The sequence below is a fragment of the Pelodiscus sinensis genome, chromosome 6 (genome assembly GCF_049634645.1).
Source record: "Pelodiscus sinensis isolate JC-2024 chromosome 6, ASM4963464v1, whole genome shotgun sequence".
In the NCBI taxonomy this organism is placed as follows: Eukaryota; Metazoa; Chordata; order Testudines; family Trionychidae; genus Pelodiscus; species Pelodiscus sinensis.
The window spans coordinates 112,662,690-112,686,952 of record NC_134716.1 but is presented as its reverse complement, the minus strand read 5'-3'; the positions used below and the strand labels follow the sequence as shown (position 1 = coordinate 112,686,952).

Here is a 24,263-nt window from a genome sequence, read left to right as displayed (position 1 = left end):
CAAAGGGTAAGATCAATAAATATATTAAAATATATTCAGATATATAAATATATTAGAAGGAAGAGGAAGACCAAGGACAGGGTAGGCCCATTGCTCAGTGAAGAGGGAGAAACAGTAACAGGAAACTTGGAAATGGCAGAGGTGCTTAATGACTTATTTCGGTTTTCACCAAGAAGTTTGATGGTTACTGGATGCCACCAACACAGTGAATGTTAGTGGAAATGGGATAGGTTTAGAAGTTCTTTTTTTATTCTAACAAGATAAAATTATTTAGAAAAGTTAGATGTCTTCAAGTTGCCAAGGCCTGATGAAATGCATCCTAAAATACTCAAGAGCTGTTAAAAGTATGTATGTGAACCTTTAGCTATCATCTTTGAAAAATCATGGAAGTTGAGAGATATTCCAGTAGACTGGGAAAGGGTAAATACAGTGCCCATCTATAAAAGGGAAACAAGAACAACCCAGGAAACTAGACCAGTCAGTTAATCTTCGGTGCCAAGGAAGATAATGGAGGAAGTAATTAAGGAATTCATCCGCAAACACCTGGAAGACAATAAGGTGATAGGTAACAGCCAGAATGGATTTGTAAAGAACAAATCCTGTCAAACCAATCTGATATATTTCTTTGGTAGGATATCAAGCCTTGTGGATAAGGGAGAAGTGGTGGACATGGTATACCTAGATTTTAGTAAGCCATTAGATACAGTCTCACATTACCTTCTTATCAATAAATTAGGGAAATACAACCTAGATAGGGCTACTATACAGTGCGTGCATAACTGGCTGAATAATCGTTCTCAGAGGGTAGTTATTAATAGTTTGCAATCATGCTGGAAGGGCATAACGTGGGGTTCAACAGGGCTCTGTTTTGAGACCAGTTCAGTTCAATATCTTCATCAATTTAGATGATGGCAGAGTATGATTATTAGTTTTCAGTGATACCAAGCTGGGAGGGGCTGCAAGTGCTTTGGAGGATAGGATCAAAATTCAAAATGATCTGGACAAACTAGAGAAATGGTTTGAGATAAATAGGATGACATTTAATAACGACAAATGCAAAGTACTTCATTTAGGAAGGAACAATCAGTTTCACACAGGCTACGTCTAGACTGGCCCCTTCTTCGGAAGAGGCATGCTAATTTCGAACTTTGGAATAGGGAAATCCGCGGGGTATTTAAATATCCCCCGCGGGATTTAAATAAACATGGCCGCCGCTTTTTTTCCGGCTTGGGGAAAAGCCGGAAAAGAACATCCAGACTGGCGCGATCCTCCGGAATAAAGCCCTATTCCGGAGGATCTCTTATTCTTACTTTGAATAGGACAGTCTGGACGCTCTTTTCCGGCTTTTCCCCAAGCCGGGAAAAAAGCGGCAGCCATGTTTATTTAAATCCCGCGGGGGATATTTAAATCCCCCGCGGATTTCCCTATTCCAAAGTTCGAAATTAGCATGCCTCTTCCGAAGAAGGGGCCAGTCTAGACATAGCCATACAGAATGGAAAGCAACTGTCTAGGAAGGAGTTCTGCTGAAAGGGCTTTAGGGGGCATAGTGGACCACAAGCTAAATATGAATCAACTGTGTGACAACAGTGCAACACTGTTGCAAAAAAAGCAAACATGATTCTGGGATGCATTAATAGGAGTGTTGTGAACAAGACATGAGAACTCTTTCTTCCACTCTACTCTGCACTGATTAGGCCTCAATTGGAGTAATGTGTCTAGTTCTGGGCACCACATTTCAAGAAAAATGTGGAGAAATTGGAGAAGGTCCAGAGAAGAGCAACAAAAACGATTCAAATGTCTAGCAAACGTGGCCTATGAGGGAATTATACACCCCAGCCAAGACATAAGAGGAAAGTTGTATACAAATAAATCATATATAGCTTTTATCCAAGTTCTTTTTAAAATTAAAAGATTTGAGATTTTTAATATTGTAAGTGTATATATGGAAAATATAAATGTTTAATTTAATTTAATGTACTTCTGTTAATAGTAGAAATAATGACTAAGCATAACAGTATATGTTTTGCTACTTTCTAGGAACAGACTTTTTTCTTTAAATCAGAACTGAGTTGCCATCAAAATACATAAAATAGAGTGAGACTTCACTGAACCAAAGAAACAGCGATCAGTTCATGGGGGTTACCTCTATACAGCGCTCTCTTGAGCAAGAAAATATGCAAATGAGACAAAGCAGTGAATATCGTCACGCCTCATTTGCACACTTACGAGCCGCCATATTTGCGCAAGGGACTTTTGCTTGGAAAAAAGCAGCAGAACGGCTCTTGCGCAACAGGGTTTTTTTTACACAAAAAGGAGCTATGTAGATGGCTCCTTTTTGCACAAAAGCCCCTTGTGAAAAAATGAAGGCTCATTAAGTATGCAAATGAGGCACAGCAATATTCACCACTTTGCCTCATTTGCATATTTTCTTGCAAAGAGGGGGAAGTCTAGATGTAGCCTTTTTGTGTACAGTTATTGTGAGATAGTTTTGCTATGAAGCAATTGCTAATTAGTATGTCCTCTGAGGAACTAGTCAGATTCCAGCATAATTTGATTTTGCCCTATAATTAAAAGCATTTACTATTAAAATGCCAAATACCTCATTAGATTAGTGCATTTAAATTAGTACAAAGTTATTTCATCTTGAAAAAAAAAGGCAAGGTATTAACAACTGCAAAAGTGTATATTATAAGTTACTTTGCAACAATAATTAGCTAACATTTAAACATCAATTTTGTAATCAGTCTTCATTGGCCAAGATTAAAAAATATGTATTTCTAAATCCATATTGTAGTAAATCAGCACAGTAGGTAAGCACATTCTTAAGCATCTTATCAAACAGGTGCCTAATCAATGGCTGAAAATGCTGACAAATGTCTTGGTAGCTGTTCCAACTACCAATACTAGAAGCCTTTTTTGAGAATTAGAGCAATCTGTACATGATGCATGGTTTACATTACTGATTTGTTTTATTTCTGTTAGTGACTATAACTACTGAGAAAACAGTAGTATTCTCTCTTTATTCCACTAGTTTCACAGGACCCACTGTCCAAGTAAATATTTTCTGTATTTTAAGAGATTAAAAATATGTTTTAACAGAAGAACACTGAAGCCCTAACGGATGCCATATGGACGATACAAGAACAACTGTACGCATTTCAAATTAGATTGGAATGTCTTAGTACAGGAGTGGGCAATAATTTTTGACCGTGGCCCAGGGCTACCCCAGAAGGTGCGGAGCCTCACGCAGAAGGGGCTGAGCCAGAACACTTCCATGCTCCCCCAAGCACAAACACTGATCAGTCTGGGGATGGGGAGCACATGAACTTTTTGCCTCCCCTGGCCTGGAGAGAACTGCCAGCTGTTCTGTACAGCTGGAGGTTCCCTCTAGGCACCTATGTCCCTGGCAGTGGGAGGAGACTTTGTGCACTCCCCCCCACCACCACCCCGAGATCAATCAGGGCCTGGGAGAGGGGGAACACATGAAGTCACTTGCTCCCTGTCCCTGCCATGAAAGGGAAAGCTGCACTTAGAGTCAAATACCAGCTAAGCAGAAGCTGGCAGTTGACTAAGTGCCAAGCCCCTTGCAGGGCAGGAGGAGACTTTGCATGCTCCAAGTCTTGATTGGCATGGGGGCGGGGGGACAAGCGTGCACAGTCTCCTCCCACCCTGCCCCCATTCTGCAAGAAGCGTGCAACGCTTAGAAGTGCCCCCTCTCTCTCCCCCACAGGGTGGGAGGAGACCTCGCATACTTCCCTCCCACCCCCAGGCCAATCAGGCATGTGAAGTCTCCTCCTGCCCTTCCAGAAGCGCACACTGCTTAGAAGCACTGCTCACTAACTGTGCAAACTCCCCCACCCCCAGGGCCCTGATTGGCCTGGGAGCAGGGGGAGCATGTGATGTCTCTTGCTCCCTGCCTTCCAGTGCACAGCACTTAGTCAATCCTGGCGGTTGACTCTTAAGCGCTGTGAGCTTGCCCGTCCCTAGGCTGATTGGCCTTGGGACAGGGGAGCAGCAGGGCCTCCCCAGGTCGGATCTGGCCCACGGTGGCCAAAAGTCTTTGTATGTACTGTACAATTAGAGGTTCATCTTACCTAATGTGTCTTTTAGGGGAAGTAAGTCTCCCTTGCTGCATTCTTTGGACTAAATAAAATATTAATCTGATAGTTAATCCACGAACACAGGAAACCCTTGCCATTCACAGTCGATGCATTCCTGCATCCACTGCAAATGGAAAAATCCGTGAATACTGGGAGATGTGGATCCCGGTCCCAAAGGTGAGCTCCCTGCGGCTACGGAATTCACTGAAAGGCTGGGAGCCACGGGAAACTCACCACAGCTGCTAGGAACTCAATGCAGCTCCTGACAGTTGCAGCAAGTTCCCCGGGACAGGAGCCCCCCACAAATATATAGAAACATGAATTGCCAGGGTCTCCTGTACATAATATTAATCACTTTCAAAAAGAAATTATCAATAGTTTTATTGTTATAGTTTTAAATCTGTTTTTGTATGCTTTTTTTGCAATACACTTTAAAATAACTTTCTTTAATGCATGAATATGATTGTATTGCCTCCAAGGCTTATGGTGTCCTCATTTTATCACAAGTATTTTACACCAGTCATCTCTGTATTATGTATATAATAATCACTTTGGTTTAAAATACCTTAATAAACTGTTAGACTGTGGTGAACACAACACCACATTCTTTTTTGCTTTGTTTGTCTTTAGCTTTTCAGGTTTATTCATATGCAGTTTGGATAGAGGCTTGAGATTCTTCCATTCAGCCATTAGTTCCTTTTGCATTTCTGTGGGTAGTTCAGAAAAAATACTTGGGTCAACGTTAGGAGGAAATACAATTCTTCCTTCTTCTGATGCTTGCTCTCTATGATCTTTATCCTGAGAGGCTGTTCCAATGGGCTGTTCTTTGCTGTCTGAACTGTGGGACTGAAGAAAATGTTGTTGCCTTTGTAAGTTCAATACAATTGAATCAGTACTCTTGAAATTCAGTGCTTCCTTCCGAATTTTCTCCATACAGTTATCCATTTGTGCACTTTCGGAATACTCAGGAAGATCCTGTAAATTGAAAATACAACAAGCATTAGGCCTATGTATAATGGCTTTCACCAGCTCACTGGTAGATGTGAAGTATTCACTGCTTACCGAACTGCTGACAGTACAATCTGCTCCTCTGGAATTTGGGGAATAGTACATTTTTTCTTGAGCTAAGAATGGTTGTGCTTCTTGAGAAAAAGGTAATGGCTGACTCAAAACATTCTTTATATGGATTCTTTCCCCAGTTTTGCCAGAAACAATTTCCCCTTTAATGTCTTCTGGAAGCTGACTGAAGACCTCTTGGTCAATGCCAGCAGGAAGCAAATGAAGTAAGCAAACATTTATTCCAGTTTCTTCTCTGCATTTGTTAGTTTCTAGTGAAGATTCTCTAGTTCTTATACTTCTAATTCTTCCATCTGGTACAAAATTGCAGGAGTTCACCTGGTCACCTTCCATTTTCTGCAACATAAAATATATTATTTAGCTATATACTACTTATGAAAAATTTTGAATAATTAAAAATATACCATGCCATGAATACAATTTTATGGACAGTGATTCTTTAAAAACCCTGCTTCCTCACAGAAAAAAATTACCACTAAATCATTCTGCTACAGAGATTTTTCTATTTAATACAGACAGAGACTGATGATTGACCAGATATTTAAAGAATGTTTCTGGGGTTGTAAAACAAGTAATTTAAAAAGCAACATTGAACTGGGTCTCTCACAATATTGTCTCACAGCCCAGCTACAGCAAAGTCCCTCAATATGCCTACTTACTTACAGAGTATGTATCATTAAAGTTAGCATCCAAAGAAAATTAAAAATGGCCAGACTTTCAAACGAAATCATGTTGCATCCCAAAAATAAGAATGAGCCTGTGTGTACCTGTAATTATCAGAGAAAAGAGAAGACACGTGTGTGAGCAAGGACTCCTGAGGGAAAGTAGGGAGGTATGAGTTGAGTGTCTGCAAATAGGTTGTAGGACATATTGTAGAATTGAAGGGGTCAGCTGTAGACAAATGTGCCATGAAAAAAGGAGAAGCAGCAAGAATAAAAGATATGCACTTTGCACATCTCACCTAAGGGAGTAATTACACATAAAATATTGGTAATTATAGATGTAATTTTCTGTTTGCACGTATAAATGTGACTTGTAGCCATAATTACATGTATTAGGGATGTTAGCTTGTGTCGGTTACATGATTAACGGATAAGCTTGAGTCACTGGTTAATCCTAATGGTTACATGCACCCCTCCCCTTGATGCCTCTGTATCAGACTCAACAGGGGGGAGGGGACTGTGGGAGTCAGTGCCCATAAGCTGGCTCCCTGCACACTCCAGTTCCCTCTGAGCAGCCTGCCCCTTCCCATCCGCTGCCTCCCATAGAGGCAGCAGGGTGGGAGGAGGCAGGCAGGAGCTGGTACATGTGGGGAGCCAGCTTTCAAGCTGGCTCCCAGCCTGTACTGGCTCCTGCCAAGCCGACTGCCACCTCTATCAGAGGCAGCAGCGTGGAGAGGGCAGATGGGAGCCAGTTCCCCACATGCACCAGCTCCCACTGAGCCTACTGCCCATGTGAGGCAGCAAGGCATAGACAAGTGCCCCTGTGAGGGGGGAGGGTGCAGGAGGCAGACAGAAGTCGGTACACATGGGAAAGACAGCTTTTAAGCTGGCTTCTCATGTGTACCAGCTCCCGCCAAGCCGACTGCCCCCCATCCATGCTGCTGCCTCTGCATCAGCAGCATGGGGAGGAGGGGGAGAAACGTGTGAGGTGGTTCTCAAGCAAGCTTCCATGCATACTGGCTCCCACCAAGCTGACTGCTTCCTACCTCCCCGTGCTGCTGCCTCTATTAGATTGCCCCCATGAGGAGGGGAAAGGGGCAGGCAGGAGCTGGTACACAGGGGAAGCCAACTTTTAAGCCAGCACCCTGCACATACCAGCTCACATAGGGAGAATTTTGATAATTTAAAATAAAAATGTAAAATATAAAATCGATTTTAAATAATAAACAGTACAGTGGCTCACAAACACAAAAAACTATAGATATCTGAGAATGTGCTAGCCCCAATGACACCAATGGGAGTCTCACTAGTGTCTTCAATGAAGCCAAGATTTCAACCATGGTCTTTTATCACTTCCCTAAGTTTCTATTAAAAATTCATATTAAAGCAACACATCATAGTTGGATTTAAATTATAAAAGTGAGACCTGAAAATGAAATCCTACCCTGTTCAGACTATGAATTAATAGCATATGGTGCTTCTGGGGAAATTCTGCACCACTTTTGTGCATGCAGAAATTAAATGTTGTGAGTGTAGAATTTCTACTTTCCCACCCAGAGAAATGGCTGCTGTCCCTAGGGGCTGCTAAACCCTGCAGAGCCCAACATTGCCACAGAAGATACTGCTCGAAGGGAAGAGAGCTAGAGGATTGGTGGGCAATCTGTAGTCTGAGGGCCACATGCGGCTCTTTGGGTTCTATGCGAGGCCCATGAGACATTTTGTTTACCATTACTCTCACACAAATTTGCCAGATTCTGCTGGTTTTCATCCACAGAGTTATTTGTCTACCGGTATTGTAAAAGTGACACACGTGTAAAGCAAGGGTACTTGAAGTGAGGGTACATGCTGATTGCGTACCTAAAATTTGCAGTGTGTGCAAACACAGTTAGCAAAACTATCCTATCCTGGGAGACCATCTTGGTTACAACAATCTTGCAGTCCACTGAACTGAAAGAGGGTCATTGATGCAGCCCACTCACTAGCTTAGGTTGCCTCTCACTGAGCTAGAGGGTTTATGGAAGTTTCAGTTCTCAGCATGTCCTGAGGGAAGGAAAGGGTGCCACACAGGAAACTCTGCAAGCCTAAAATTGAGGATCAGGCTGTTTCTTCCTTTGTAGCTGGGCTCTGGGAAGGGGCTTGAGGCTGGGCTCAGGGGAAGGAGACAGCATATGAGGAGGCCACGTGTGTGGGCTTTGACGGACAAAGCGTGTAGGTGTATTGGTTGCAGAGGGCGGAGGGAGGTGAGGGGGCTGCAACTGGGCTCTGGAAAAATAAATATATGAGTTTCTTTATCTACTGCTGGGGAAATTTTGTGTATGTCTGTATTGTTACAGATAAACTTGCCAACACGTATTTTGATTTCAAAAAAATTGAAAGCGGCATGATTACGTAGTGGGTTTTTTGACAAATTTTGCAGTTTTAAAATCTTGTGTACAGAATTTTAATTTTTGCATAAGGCCCACAGAAGTAAAGCAATCCAGTATTTGAAGAAACCTATATAGCTAAGTACACAAAAGGTAAAGGGCACTTTAATAAGACTTAATTCAAGCTAAACTCTTAAATATATTTTGTGAGGGAATAAATACTTAGGTCAGTTCAGTTCCACCATGATCTACAGACCACATATTATAGAAGCACTGAGGTTTAAAAATGGATGCTGAAAAAGTAGGCTCTTAACTTCACATTTAGGCACCTAATTAAGTGGTCTGATTTTTTCAGAAATGCTGAGCAGGCAACAGATCTCCCATAAAAGTCAATGAGAAACCTAATTTTAGGCATCCACTTCTGAAAAACTTGGCTTCAGCACCTCTCTCAACAAGCTCTTCTCTCATTGCCAAAGTAATGAAGTTTATATTGCCTACTATTAGCCCACTGAAGACACAATAATTGAAAACAGATTAAAAAACTACCAAAGGAGGACAGCATAAACACATCTTGTAAATAGCTTGTACTCAGGAGAGCTCACAGAGTTCATCATTTTTACAACTTGATATCCAGGACTAAAGTATTTAAAAGTCATTAAAGAAACTGCAGTATATATATTGCCCCAGTGTAAAATTAATGCACGTGATCTGAATGACAGTTGTTGATAATCTTCAACTTACTTTGCCAGAACTTGAAGGGGGTGACGACTGAGTTAAATAAAAACCAATAGATCCTTTGGTGAGACTAGGCAAAGATTTAAGATTTAAGAAGCAGACACTCAGAAGGGTAAGATGAAACGGTTCGTCCACTTTTATCATCTTCCTAAACAGTTTCATAAGGATACCAACTAATGGGGTCAGAACATTATCATTTCCTAAATATGAAATGGAAACAAACAGAATTAATTTAACCTTTCCACAGTACAAGGGGATGAATGGAATTAAGGTTTGTACATCACACACAGTCTGGACTTTCAACACTTGCACTAATGCAGAATAAATTGGCACTTATCCTAATTGTTCAATGAATTGAACAAAAATCTCAGCTCATAGAAAACATGAGGTTATAATCACAGCTTTGCCAGAGGTGGGCAATAATTTTTGATGGGGACAACTCCAAGATTTTAGTGAGTGGTCAGGATATTCCTTGTGGGTCTCTGCTCTGGGTGCCGAGGGATGTGTAGGCTTTGTACACTGCCCTTGCCTCCCAGCAAAAACTCTCACTTGCCGTTGGGCTGTTTCCAAGACAATAGCTGACAGATTTTGCTGAGGGATGGGAACAGCATGCAAAGCCTCCCCCTCTCCCCGGAACAGAGCACCACCAGGAGCAGCCAGCTGCTTAAAGCAGTGTGGGGTTGTACTAAAGCAACTGGCTGCTCTGTGCCCGAGGGTTTTGGTGGGGCAGTTCACATGTTGGATCCAGCAGCTTGGCAAGCCAAATCCAGCATACAAACCGTATTTTGCCCATCCACAGCTCTGACAAGGCAGCATTTATTTGATCATCTGAAAATAAAAACCTAAACTCAGCAGCCTCTTGTAATTAAACTTTTTTTAATTGAATTATATGCTTGCCAGGAGTGCCAGATTGACAACACTAGAGATATGCCCACAGGATATCTATATTAATAGACATAAATGATACAAGTTCCCTTGTATTGCCTTGCTATCTCTGTTGAAAAGTAATGTGATAATTGGAAAAGTGGTCAATTTAAATCAACACAATTAAACTGAAAGTGAAAAAAGCCTTTCTATACAGTAATTCCTCATTTAACACATGCCCACTTAACACATTTTCACGATAGCACGATTTTTTTTTTTAGGGAACATTTTTTGAATTACATGACCGTCCCCGGAATAACACAATTTCCCCAGCCGGCCTGTTGCCGGTGGCTGCGCAGGGCTTCCCCCGCCTCCCTCCAAAGCGACGGAGGGTTCACTGCTCGCTGCACCGTTTCCCACTGACTCCCCCCTCGCCAAACACCTTGCCCTCTCTCCTGTGCCCCCACTTGCAGGCCGGCGGCTGAGTTTCCCCAGCCAGCCCGTTGCCGGCATCTGCGTGGGCCTTTCCCCACTTCCCTGCAAAGCGGCGGAGGGCTCGCCACTCGCCCCTTCTGCCCCCCCCCCCCCCCCCCCCCCCGGATGCAGTGCGGGTCCTGGCAGACCCGTCACAGAGGCATACTCCCAACCCAATCCCTCTCCCCTCTCCTTCCCTTTCCCTTCCCTTCCCCAGAGCCAAACACCTCCCCTCCCCACTGTAACCCATTCCCCTTTCTCCCCCAACCTTATGTCCTGGTCCCAACAGACACCACTGCTTGAAACGCAACCCCCATCTTTTCCATTATTTTCAGTGGGAAAACTGACCTTGCATAATACGTTTTCACTTAACACAATCATTTTCTGAAACATATCTATAGTGTTAAATGAGGAATTACTTTACAACTGACAGTAGCTCACTCTCCACTTCTATTTAATCGTCCTCAAACAAATTCAGTTAATGAAAGCTAATTCCAATTTGTGCAATATGGATATTTGACAAAGATTAAACTGAGACCACCTATTCACTTTATGTAAGACTAGGTGAACGTATCAGATTATAATAAATTTGGTCTCATCCAGTCTAGACTGGTTCAGAGGGGAACCCTTTACTAATTCCTGTCTATAATTACAATATTTTATTAAACCCTATGTTTATACTAGGACAGAAGATATGATGATGCTGAATAGCAAAGTGGTCAGATATGGGGAAAAGATACACTCCTACAAAGTGGCAACTCAAAGATTGTGATCACTATTTAGGATGGACAAAGGCTGGCTTCAACGAAGGAAGCCTGTATGTGTGACAGAGGTGCTTAATGACTTGGTGAAAACTGAAACACACAAGATTGGTGGTGACTGGACACCTAACAGTGAATCCCCATGAAAATAGGGAATGAAGAAGTTAAAATTACGTAGACAAGTGAAATGTCTTCAAGTCACCAGGACCAGATAAAATGCACCACAGAATACTCAAAGACCTGACTGACAAGAAATTTGAGCTATTAGCAATTATCTTTGAGAAGTCATGGAATACCTGAGAGATTCCAGAAGACTGGAGAAGGGGCAAATACAGTGTCTATCTATAAAAAGTGATCTAAAGACAACCCAAGAAATAACAGACCAGCCAGCTTAACTTCTGTACTAGGAAAGATAATGGAGCAATCAATTTGCAAAAGTCTAAATGATAATAAGATGATAATAAGCAGCATGGATTTGTAAAGAACAAATCATGTCAAACTAACCTGATAACAGACCTTCTGGATAAGGAGGAAGTGGAAGATGTGGTCCATCTGGATTTTAGAAAGGCATTTGATAGAGTCTTGAATGACCTTCTCATTAATAAACTAGAGAAATACAACCGAATTCAAGCTATTATAAGGTGGCTGCATAACTGGTTGGATAACTGTTCCCAAAGAGTAGTTATCAATCTTTCAGAGTCATGGTGGAAGGGCACAATGAATGGGGTTCCACAACGATCAGTTCTGTGTCTGGTTCTGTTCAATATTTATTCATTAATATTTATTAAATTTATTCATGATTTAGACAACACCATAGAATTTGTGGGTGATACCTAACTGGAAGAGGTTACGAATGCTGTAGAAGATAATTTTGACCCTATCTGGACAAACTAAAAAAATGGTCTGAGGTAAATAGGATGAAGTTTAATAAGGACAAATGCAAAACACTCCACATGGTAAGGAATAATTAGTTGCACACATACAAGATGGGAAATGACTGCCTAGGAAGGAGTACTGCAGAAAGTGATCTAGGGATCATAGTGAACACAAGCTAAATATGAATCAACAGTATGAAACTGTTGCAAAAAAAAGTAAATATCTCGGGATGTATTAACAGGAGAATTGGAAGGAAGACAAGAGAAGTTATTCTTCCACATTTCTCTGCGGTGATGAGTCCTCGGCAGTCATATAAAACCACATTAAATCTATTTTTCTGAACAATGTTTCGTATGCTTTTTTTTTTAAAGTAATTTAAAACAAAATAAAGGTAACCTTAATACTTGAAACTTTATTGATACTGAAATTAGTAGACAGATAAACCTTCCTTCCCAAGAGAGAAGTTATTTCACTGTTCCTATGATTGTACCAAATACTTGGACACCTCTTAAATTAAAAGAGGGACCTCTGTTACAATTTCAAACATTATATTGTTCATTAAAGGAATCCTTAATTCAACTAAAAATTAAAACAAAAAACAAAAAAAACCATACACTTCCTGAAAACAAAACTACAGAAGAGCTTTTTACCTGTCCCAAATTTCTGAATAATTTGAGATGGAATAGGACACTGACGACTCTCCCGATTAAACCATTTATAGGCTGATGAAAATTTACGGATGGTTAATCTTATTGTATGTGGCTTTCTTCCATCTTTGGATATTCTGAAAAAAATAAAAGCGTGCAAAGCAATTAACATTACCACTGTTTTACCATTTATTTCAAAGCAATTGAATCACGTACTGTATTTCTTTTTAAAATCCATCAAGAAAGTGAAAAAAATGAGGAGTACAGGATATGTCAGCAGAGCCACGGCTAGACTTTACTTTCACTTTCAAAAGGGCGCGTGTTCGGCACAGCGCCCAAACCTCGGGATGCAAATGAAGCCCGGGATATTTAAATCCCGGGCTCATTTGCACTTTCGAAGTGCTTGATTTGCATCCCTCTGCCAACAGAGGGATGCAGTCTGGAGGTAGCCATTGTGTTTAGATGGAAGGGGGCCTAAAGGTCTAGAAAACATGACTATGAGAGAAGACTGAACGAACTGAGTTTCTTAAGTCTGGAAAAGAGAATCCGAACCCTGAGCATACAATAGTATTGACATACTTGTGGTGCACTCAGTAATTAAGAAAGAAAGAGAATAAATTAACTTTACTATTCTTTTTTTTTTTTTTTTTTTAAACAAAGGGGGGTGACGGCTCCTTTTTGTGCAAAACCCCCCCTCTTGTGCAAGAGCCGTTCTTCCTACACGGCTCTTTTTTGCACAAAAGCCTGTTGCACAAAAATGGCTGCTCATTAATTATGCAAATGAAGCGTGGCAATATTCCACGCCGAGCTTCATTTGCATAAGCTTTTCCGCAAGAGGCCACAGTGTAGACATAGCCCAAGAAAATAGAAGAGACTGGAGGGGATAAAGATACAACGCAAGATGATCAGAGATATAGGATAAAGAGGAGTGGACAGAATCATGAAAGCTAAAAGGAAGATAAGATCTTTAGAAAGAAGTGCTGAGAAGGAAAGAATGGAAGAGCTTATAGACATTAGTGAGAACAGTTGCAATGGAGTGGGGAAGGTGAAAGGCAGATTGGGAGATAGAACCAAGATGGAGTTGCAGAAGGGGAATTTGAGGCAAAAGTTGGAAAGGGGACATTTCACAAGTTCAGAGATAATGGACAAAAAGTAATGAGGAAGTAGTTAGTGAGACAGGTGTGGTAGAGAAGCAGCAAGACCAATATATTCTCTGTAAAATAGGAGACAAGAATTTTACATATATCAGGTCACAAACTTGGTCAGCAATAAGAACAAATGAAGAGAATCACCTGTCTAAAAGGTTAACAAGTAGTTCTTCAATTTTCTTTTCAACTTCCACTTCTGATGAACATTTTTTAAAAGAATCTTCATCACTGAGGGACTGAAATAAATGCAATAGTTCTTTTGTGTACTACCAAGTATTCAAGCAAATCAAAATATATGAAAGGCAATAGCTTTTTCCACATAATTCACATATGAACTTATTTCCACAAAGTATCAATAGGCCAAGAGTTCAGCAGAGTTCAAAAAAGGATCATACATTAATAGAAGTAACAAGAATATCCCAAGTTATAGTAAATATAAGTAAAATTAAAATAATTTTGGAAGGGGTATGAACTGCCATGGTTTAAGCCCGTGGTCACCAACTGGTCGATTGCGAGGCATTCAGGCTCCCACCAACTCCCCATTTTCCCCCCACCCCCAAGAAGGCCCACTACCTACCTCCAGTGTAGTGCTGGCTTCCTGCGGGGTGGACGGAAGTCCTGACTGCAGCTTCATGATACTTCCAGGGGTTCCAGAAGTGCGCTGGCTGCTCCCCTCCCACAGCTCTATGGCGTGCTGGGCTTGCTCAGAAACCTGTCCCCACTGGCACCCTATCCCCTGCCCTCCCGGCACCCTGTCCCCTGTCCCCAGCCTCAGAAACCTGTCCCCACTGGCACCCTGTCCCCTGCCGAAGCACCCACTAGCACCCTTCCCCAGTACTATGTCCCCTGCTCCCACCAACACAGCTGGGGCCACATTAGTGAAGCTGGGAGAGGGGGAGGGTTGGAGGAGGGGGGGGGTTTTTTGCGCATCTCACTTGCATGGCCCCAACTGACTTTTCTGTGGGTCAATGACCCCTGCCTCAAAAGAGGTTCCCTGCCCTTCTCAGAAATAAAGTCAATGCAGAAACTTTTTGTGTTTGACATACTATTTTATTTAAAAATGAAGCCTGGACAACAAACCCCCAATTGGGGCCAAGCCCCGATCTGGCCACAGCATCATAACACTCCTGCACTCCCCTTTTCCCACAGAACCGACATTGAGCCTATCATTCACTGGAACCCCCTGCCCTGAGCCCCTCACATACTCCAACCCAAATTCCTGAAACCTCACATTCAGAAGTCTGTGGCTTGCTTAGTACCCTAACCCTACATCTGCCCCCAACACTGCCCGGCCTGGAGCCCCCTCCCCAAGCCCACATTCCCTTATCCACCTCCTCCCGCATCCAGATTTCCTCCCAGAGCTTGCACCTCTCACCCCTTACACACCCAAATCCCTCATTCCCACCCCAGAGCCTACACATCTTGTCTCAACTCAGCGAAGGTATGGCTAGACTGCAGGTGTTTTTCAGGATTCCAGAGATATCCCAGAAAAACTCTTCTGCATCCAGGGATGCGTTTGTTCTTCCACTTCTTTTAGTGGAAGAGCAAACATGATCTTTCGGACACCCCTATATTCCTCTTTCCACGAAGAATAAGGGGCTTCCAAAAGAAGGGTTTTTTCTGACATTTGGTCCAGTCTAGACAGGCCAAATGTTGGAAAAACTTCTCCCTACAGAAGAATTGGGGGAAAAAGCAGCAGTATAAGGGTTGGGGATAGCAAGTAATGGAAAGGAGGAGAATAGAGAGGGTGGCGCTTCAAGTCCGGGGCTTGGCTTCAAGGAAGGGGCGGGGCGGTAGATCTTGGCTTGTTCTGCCATTTTAAAAGTGATCTTGGGTGTAAAAAGGTTGGAGACCACTGGTTTAAGCCATAAGCCAACCTCTAATTATGGAGGGTAGGGAAAGTTATCCCATAACTGCAGGATTTCTTATACCTTACCCTGAAGCAGCTTGTGCTAACCATTGTCAGAGCCAGGGTCCCAGAACACATGGAGTACTGGTCTGTTCCAGTATGACATTTGCTGATTTCCTTATGACTGGATGTCAGCTAGCTCAGCAAAATGGTGCTCAAATAGTGCCATCTTTCTCATTCTGAAAAATTGTGTTTTCATACATCATTTGTACCTGAGGAGGTCCTGAGGGAGCCACAGGGGAGTCATCCTCTCCATAGCTGAGCTTTTGAATGTGCTGAGCAACTGAAACTCCTAGTGTCTCTTCTAGTATTACAGGTGAAAAGGTCTGTAGATCACGCACACTGCTGAGACCCAACAACTCAAGACGCTTGGTAGTTTTATAGCCAATCCCTAGATGAAAAAGGATGTGTGGGACCTTGAGTTAATATTTCTTTACAGAATAACATAGCATACAGGAAGTTTATTTAAAAGATTTGAGATATGCTTAGCAAATTGTATTTGCAATGTATAATGTATACAAAATATTAAACATTTATTTGGTCAATAAATCAACATAATTTTCTCTGTAAATATTAGCATCTTTCCAGGTAAAACTAGACATTATAAATCATTTTTTAAATTATAGAACTGGAAGTTCCTTGAAGCAACATTTTCAAGTAATTGAGAATTACATTTTAGGATTGAGCTATTTTTCCCCCCAAAAGTTACATAAGTACTGATAACAATTTTTGGGCTCCAACGAAAACAGTACGAGATTTATACATTTATTTTAAGTATTTGCAAGCCAAATATTACAGTACTTATGTTAGTACAGAACCAAAAAGTGACTAAAACACACAATTAGAACCAATGAGTATAGTTTCATTGGATAGTTGGCACAAAATGCAAAAAGTAAATATAAATATAAAAAAAACATTTAAAAATTTCTTTAGTTTTTAAAATATAGTGTATATATTATAAAATTATATATAGTGTTTCTATGAAAGATTGTGGCACAAGTCTCTTACCAGGCACTTTTCTGATGTGATCGAGGCTGCCTAATAGGTCCTGACAGCTTTCAGGTAGAAGAACTGTTTGCTGATTTGGTTTGAAGGTTCCAGATACTAGTTTAGATAGTAATTTGTTAGAAGCCACTCCTGCACAGCCGGTAAGACCCAATCTATTGTACATGACTTCCCTCATCTCTGCTGCAATCTGAGATCCAATGAGAAGTCTTATATGCATCACATCATTTAAATTGACAGCTGTGGAGACAAAAAGCAAACTTCTCAGCTAACAATGACTGCTCAAATCACTACAGGTTCATTAACGAATAAAAAGATACATATGCTTATAGCCTATTAAAAGCTTTACGGGAAAGAGTGTGGCCTACTGGGTAGATCAAGGGACTGAATGTAAGGACTCTTGGGTTCTCTTTCTGGTGCTTCCATGGACTCGGTGTTTAACCTCAAACAAGTAATTTAATCGCTTACCTCAAAATTAAAAGGATAATACTCTAGCACAGCGGTCTCCAATCTTTTTATGCCCAAGATCACTTTTTTAATTTAAGAGCAGGATTTACTCTACCCTTTACCTGAGTCTCCATCCTTTCCCCTAAAACCCCACCCACTCCACCCCCCATTCTCGTTCCCTCTCCCTCCCTCACTTTTATCAGGTGGGGGCAAAGGACAGGGATGTAGGAGGTAGTGAGGGGGTGAAGGTTCTGGGAGTAAGTTTAATGCAGAAAGTGGCTCCAGGATGGGACAGAGAGCTGGGGTGTAGGAGCAAAATGTGAAAACTCCGGGAGAGAGTTTGCCCCAGGCTGGAGCCCCCTCCTGAATCCAAACTCCATCCCAGAACTTGCACCTCTCACTCTGCACCCCAACACTCGGGATGTAGGAGGGAGAAGAGTGTTGTGTGCAAGACAGGGTGAGGGATGTGAGTTTTGGAAGGGAGTATGGGTGCAGACTGTGCTCTGGCACGGGGGTAGGGATGCAGGCTGTGGCTGGTAGCAGAACAGTGGGGCTCAGGAAAGTTGTCTCTGCCTGGCCCCACACCGCTCCTGGAAACTACTGGCTGGCTAAGTGCAGCCCTTGCAGGTGGGTGGGCGGGGGTGGGGGTAGAGGGAGTATCTCCATGTGCTGCACTGCTCCCTGTGCCCACAAGTGCCACCCCTATTGGATGATTCCTGGCCAATGGAAGCTGTTTTTAGACAGTGCTGAGACAAAAGCAGCATGCAGTTACCTCATTCTCGCATCTCAGGAGATGTGCCTGCACTCAGCCAGCTGGCTGCTTCCAGGAGCAACATGGGGTCAGGGAGTCAGAGACAGCCTACCAGAAGATCAAAATTAACTGGCAGAGGCTCTAGAATCTACCAGTTAATACCGATCAAAGAACTGGTTACCACTACTCTAGCATCATAGAAGTATTGGAAGAATTACTTAATGTTTGGAAAGTACTTTAAGGATAAATGCACTCTACAAATGTTTAATACATATTAAAGATAATGTTTAAATGCCATCATGTAACAGGCTCCTGCCTCAGTATATCCAAAGGGAAAAGTAAACAAATTAAAGATTTAGCAATATGGTATTGGTTTAATTAAGATAAATGGAAGGTATCCATCTCTGCTACTCAAGCGTGAACATTAACTGAATGAGATCTTATTAAGACAGTTATTTCTTAGAACTGTATTAAAAATTATAGCAACAGCTGATATGATATTTTGCAAGAACTAACATGAAGGTATTACTTCAAGCTCAAATTGAAGACAACAAAAAAAACCCTCTCAACTCACTGAGTATACTGAAATTCCACTGACATTAGTATAGAAAAGTACAGATGACTCTCAAAATAATGAGACTCTCAGATGTGAAATTATGGTATGTTACAAGTCAGTTCCTGGCAGTGTAACCACCTGGAAAAATCAAACTTTGAGGCAATACTGTATTGAATAGGAAATGTGTTATAATGCAGTTTTGAAAGTTAAATAAATTTAGTTATCAAGATATTTTCTGTACTAAATTTTACTAAAATTTAATAAAATCTTCTAGAAAAATAGGGAATATCCACTTACGTTGATTATTATACACATGCCCAGATACAGATACTTTGGAACAGCCATCTCTGTGCAGTTGTACTAGTCTCTTCTCTACCAGCTCTGTGATATCCACAAAATTTTCATCAAATCCAAGTCTTTCTACCAGTGGACTAAATTCTTCCAATAGCTCTATGGAAAAACGCAAAGTACATAATTGGAACAGATATGGCATATCTTTAGATTACTGTAACTACTTTATACATGTTAACTGTCGCTCTGTTATATGCAGTGTTGCTGTAGCTGTGATTGTCCCATTAAGGAGAAAAGGTGACCTGAGGAAAAAAGCTCTGTTTAAAAGCAAAACTTTCTCAGAAGCTGGTCAAGTAAGAGATACTACCTCACCTATCTTGTCTCAACAATATTTCTGTAAGTGAGGGTATGCTGGCAGGGGTGGAATGTTACTGAGCTTCATCCCAGGACCTAAAGTCAGGGTGGGGTGCGAGAATTACTGCAAACCTTGGGACAAAAACTCTTACTCAGAAAGGTATCAATCCCATGATGAATTGCATATTATACTAGTTCAAACCAAGCCATTCTTGAGACCCAACAAACTGATACGACTCTTTAATCAAGATGAACAGAGCCCTGCAAATCTGCTTTATACCTGCAGGTAACTGTGTTTGCAGATCGTTTTTACAGATGTGTATACCAATTTTGTATCTATGCAGGGCTCTGAAGATGGAGACCCTCTTTTAAGCACTTTAAAGACTGGAACCGACTAAGTGTTTATGACCAAATGCATCCTTGTACTGACATCCTATACAGCACTGTACTAATCTTTGTATAAAATACACTTTGTGAGGTATCACTTAAAAACTAATAGCTTGTTGGACAATAATATTATAGTGAAAAAATGTGAAGCAACATTATATATAACATTATAAACATAAGCTGAAGGTGCCACAGGACTTCTCAATGTTCTTGCAGATTCAGACTAACACGGCTAACCCTCTGATACTTGGTTTATTATTTAATCAAAACTAATCCACTGTTGCCTTTAAACTGAATTTCTTAGTAACTCCACTTAAAGTACCATACACTGATCCCTTACAGTGGCAACAGATCTCTAACATCTGGACTGTCCAGGTTCTCGGCACTGAAAAAACACAAGTTTCTGAGGAAAATCCAGGAGTGCATAGGGTCACTCTGCAAGCAGTAACCAAGGCTGCCGAAAGCTAGAGTGTGTCTCAGTGGTGGGCAACCAGCAGTGCGCAGGCAGCATGAAGCCCATTGGGGCTGCAGCAGTGTTTCAAAGTGGCTGCGTCGCTTGGAGCCGAGGGTATGGGCTCCGTGCAGTGCTGCCACTTTGAAGTACCCCTTCCCCCCCCCTTTTTCTGCTTCTATCTGATAGAGGCACCAAAGGGGGAGGGTTCAACTAGTCCTTAACACCCTTATTTCATATAGTATAATAATGTAAACTTGGGATTCTCTACACTCTACAGTGGATTTCCCACTGATCCAAGTGAGAAATTTGCACAGAACTCAAAGGGAGAACATAGCCTCAAGGTAATACTAAAATATATTTAGTCAATATCTTATAGTCTCTTCAGCAATTAGTGCTTCCCTTTAGGCCACTGTTATTTTACCCTGATTTACTTCCTTTCTCTGCTTCTTTCCTTCTTTTCTTTGTGAGTCTTCAAGTTTGTAATTTCTGTAGTTATTTTCCTGCAGCAACTATAAATCCCAATCCTGTGGACTTCATCATCAACCCCTTGAAAAAGAATAACAAGGGACAGGGGAGTTCATACTTCTGAGTCGCTTACTCATCCAGAATCAGCCAGATGCCATGGCATGAGTTTCCAGGCAGTTCATTTTTAGAATGTCCTTCCTGCAGTCATGACAGCTTGAAACTTACCTTACATTTGAAAATATTCTAAAGATTCTGCACAATTTTAATCCAGCATGCATCTTTAATTTAGATAATGGCTGAGCCCAACTGCTTAGTTTGTGAAAACTGATCCAATCACAGATTTAGATGGCATCTTTATAAGCCTTATGGCAACTTTCTAAAGCTCATTTAAAATCAGAAATATTTATGTAGGAAAATATTCTTATAATATATACAGTACTTATTTCCCACTATTAAAAACAGTTAACCTGTACCTGTAACTTTGTATGACATTTCTCTGTATTGTGTTAAGTCCTCTCCATTAACTAGCACCATCTGGGGGCATTTTTCTTTAGCATCTCTAATAGACATAAGTTTCTTAATTCCAAGTTTCCTGGCTTCATAGTTACAGGTAACAACCAAGTTTTTCTGCTGAACACCTAGAAACAAAGGTAAAAAATAACATATTTTAAGGAATCACTTATTAGACATTACAAAGCATATTTCAATACTTTCATGCTGTTTGCACTTTTCATGAGAGCCTATAATGCACATTCCCCAATCAATAAAAATTTAAAAACATACCCTAACTAGCAGACTTATCTGGCGAGGTGCAAGTCCAGTCCAGAGGGCAAGGGGAGAACCATGCAGGACTCACACTGATGCACTCCAAGCTGGCTGAGAGTCAGAGGTGCGGGGGCTGGCCCAGGGATATGACGGGGAAAGGCTTTGGATTTGGGAGCTAGCCTGGTTGGGAAGAAGGAGGGGAGGGGGGGGGAAGAGTGATCTGCACAAGCCAGACTGGCGCTTCATGGCTCTGGGGATGGGAGGTGCTGTGCAGGCTGGCCCACAGCGGCCATGCTGTGTGGCCCAGGAGTACAGATGGGGGAGGGGGAGGCCAAGGCTGGGCTGGCTCCTGTGGGTGCTTGAGAGTGGGAGTGGAGACAGCAGTGGAGCCAGGGGTCGGGGTTTGAGTCAGGGAAGCCACTTATCAGTGTCAGGAAAGAAAGGAGAGTCCCATCCCCAGATGGCCCCTGCATTAGTGATATGACTACTCCCACTGATGACTGGTATGGCTACTCCCAGTGGCTCTCCCCTGTGCTTGGCGTCCCCAGTGGTAACTGTGAGGATAGCGTCCCTTTTCTCTTCCCCCCCTCCTCTTTCCATGTGATGAAAAACAATCAAATTCTACTCCTAGCCCGTTTTACTGACACAACCAAACCCTGGCCTAGCTTTAAGTTAGGATAAGACTAAGCTGCATACAAAATCAGTGGTCCTAGCTCTAACCATTTAGGGGGAGTTCTAGAGCAAATGGACTCAAGACAGACATACAAGTCTCTAATATATGTATATAGATTTTATTGCATAAAACTAAGATGATAGGTGCTTGAGAGTGGGAGTGGAGACAGCAGTGGAGCCAGGGGTCGGGGTTTAAGTCAGGGCCAGTGTACATCTTCTTAGAATATCTTATGGCAATATTTTTCCTGAAATGCCATGTTGATTTTTTCACTTATTAAAAGGTATTCTCACTACTTTGGGCCCTTATGCACCCTGATCTACACATAGGCACATCTGCATTAGTAGTAGCTTCATATAAATTAATTAAAAACATTTACTTCACTGTTTTCTTCCACTGATTAGTAAATTCACATGCAACAATATCATCATTTGAACTCAAAACTGTTCCTTTCAAGCAGTGAGAGTAAACCATGAAAGGCCAGAGTACAAAAGTAAAAAAGTACTTTTATCTTTCTCAAACAGCAATAAATAGCAAAATATAAATGTACCTAAAGGTTTGTCTCTTAATTCTGGATTATGGATCATTTCTACTTGAGCATAAAAGCAGTCCAGGTCAGTGTGCACAATTACCCTATGTGCTTTACTTCCTGCTGGTACAATCTTGTCATGACCTGCAGCAATGAAATATACAACTAAGTTTAAAGAAAATAACATTCTTACTATTGTCAATAATACAGGAAAGGATCTCATACAGGAAATCTCTGCTTGGAAACCGAGCACTGTGGGGCGAAGTACAGTTTATAAATTGTACATTAATTCCATTGGAATTTGGAAGCCACTTAGCACAGTGGTTTGGTATCAGTAAAAGGAACTGCTGGCTACATCTTGAAGATCTATTTTAGATTACCACTGCCACCTCACTTCTTTTTTATTGAATAATTTTATAAGGTTATAGAATTACTGATAGAAACTGTATAATGATTTTTCTGCTGTTGAGAAGCATCACAAAAGTGGTAACATCAAACCACCTTTCTGAGAACATACCCACCTAGTATCACTACAATTTCAAGCTTTTCAGATTTCCCCCCTTCTGTTTTGTTTTTTGATTAAACGAAATTCACTGTAACTTATATGAAAATGTGTAGAAATGTGCAACATCTGCATCAATCCAAGGTTTCTCATTCCATTGATTTTTTTTGCATGTTCCTATTGTAAAACAGGTGGGTGACATAGGACTGAGCAGCACCATTTTCTATCTAGATACTATTTATATGGCACTTCACACAGATGTGATGCTTTCCAAACAAATAGATTTGGAAGGATTAAATTTGTATAGGAAAATATTGATTTCACCATACACACACACACACACCAACAAAAAATATTTCCATTGATAACTTAAAACGTACAAAGTAACAAAAATTCTGTTTATGATTATGATCATTTGTTTTAGCCATCATAAAGGTTTAACTGTTCACATCTCACCCTACTCTCTCCAAATTGTCTGTCACCACCCTCACCGTCTGAACCCACACTCTAATTTCTACAAAAGTGAAAAATTAAAAATTGCTAAAACCTGGAAAAACGCTTATAAACATAGCTAATAGCAATGAAATTATAAAAAGGGTCGAGTTCTAACAAGACCTATAACTGAATTAATCCCCAAACCTCTCTTGGGGGGGTCTTAGCGGGGGACACTGGGAGAGGCATTGTGAGGCGGGGGGCAATGGGCCTTGAGGGGGGAAACAAGGGAGAGAGGAGGGAACAGAAGACGCTGGGAAGAGTGGGGTCATGGGGGGAAATGGGGGAGCGGGAAATGGGGGAGCACTGGGGGAAATGGGGAAACGCTCGGCGGGGGGGAAGGAGGGAGAAAGGTGGGCGGTGACGGGACAGGACTCCGGGGGCCGGATCCCTGCGGGAATGTCCCAGTTCCGGGCGGGACAAACACGCGTATCCCAGAGACCCAGCTCTCGGCATGTGTCTGACTTTGTGGCCCGGAGGCTTCCCGGCTCTCCCCGCCGACAACTGCTCCAGCCCGCCAACCCCTTCCCGGTGGGTCGCAGGCCGCGCGGCCCGTGTTTACATTGTGCTCGGGAGCCTCTCCCGGGCCCCGCATGGATCCCGGGGCCGCCAGGCTGCGGGCAAAGCCAATCCGGTTCTGCCTCCTCCTCCTCCTCAGGGGGCTCCATGCCGCCGCCGGGCGGTCACTGGCATTGGCGGGAGAACGTGCCCGCGCGGCAGTGGGGGGCTGGCCGGCGCCGCAGGGCGGTAGACGTAGCTGAGCCACTGCTCCCTTCCCCATGAATCCACCCGCCCAGCGACACCCGCTGGGATGGGCTACTGCGTGGTGTGCGTAGTGACGTCAGCCCCCCTCCCCTCCCCGCCAGCCGTGCAGGGATGGGGGCAAACCAGGGCGGTACAACGCTCGTCAGGCACATAAGGGCGGGGCAGGAGACTAGGGCTCTCAGCCACAGCAGCCAGGCTGGGTGACACGCCTCGC

General features: G+C 42.3%; 1 protein-coding gene across 4 annotated transcripts; it reads right to left on the bottom strand.

Annotated features, from left to right (window-relative positions):
- Positions 1 to 4,466: 4,466 nt before the first annotated feature.
- Positions 4,467 to 24,115, bottom strand: POLI (DNA polymerase iota). 4 transcript variants are annotated; one of them, XM_014580499.3, is made up of 11 exons: positions 23,847 to 24,114; positions 22,312 to 22,434; positions 20,800 to 20,964; positions 18,673 to 18,825; positions 16,625 to 16,861; positions 15,829 to 16,007; positions 13,852 to 13,943; positions 12,563 to 12,696; positions 8,944 to 9,137; positions 5,163 to 5,513; positions 4,467 to 5,075 (listed from the first exon to the last, which is right to left on the bottom strand). In XM_014580499.3, exons 1-11 carry the CDS (start codon positions 23,950 to 23,952, stop codon positions 4,647 to 4,649), a joined length of 2,163 nt encoding a protein of 720 aa, XP_014435985.2. In that variant the 5' UTR covers positions 23,953 to 24,114; the 3' UTR covers positions 4,467 to 4,646. The 4 variants fall into 4 exon arrangements, with proteins under 4 accessions (XP_014435985.2, XP_075788762.1, XP_075788764.1 ...); XM_075932647.1 differs by having other exon boundaries at positions 4,467 to 5,513; positions 23,847 to 24,115; XM_075932649.1 differs by lacking the exon at positions 18,673 to 18,825 and having other exon boundaries at positions 23,847 to 24,115.
- Between the last annotated feature and the right edge of the window lie 148 nt (positions 24,116 to 24,263).

Bases quoted from the DNA above. Each gene is read 5' to 3' on its own strand.
- POLI (XM_075932647.1), bottom strand. From the start codon at position 23,952: ATGGAGCCCCCTGAGGAGGAGGAGGAGGCAGAACCGGATTGGCTTTGC. The intron at 20,965-22,311 runs GTACATTTATAT...CTTTGTTTCTAG, and splicing joins ATTAAGAGACAAACCTTTAG to GTGTTCAGCAGAAAAACTTG. The intron at 18,826-20,799 runs GTACAGGTTAAC...GTTTTTCCATAG, and splicing joins AATGTCATACAAAGTTACAG to AGCTATTGGAAGAATTTAGT.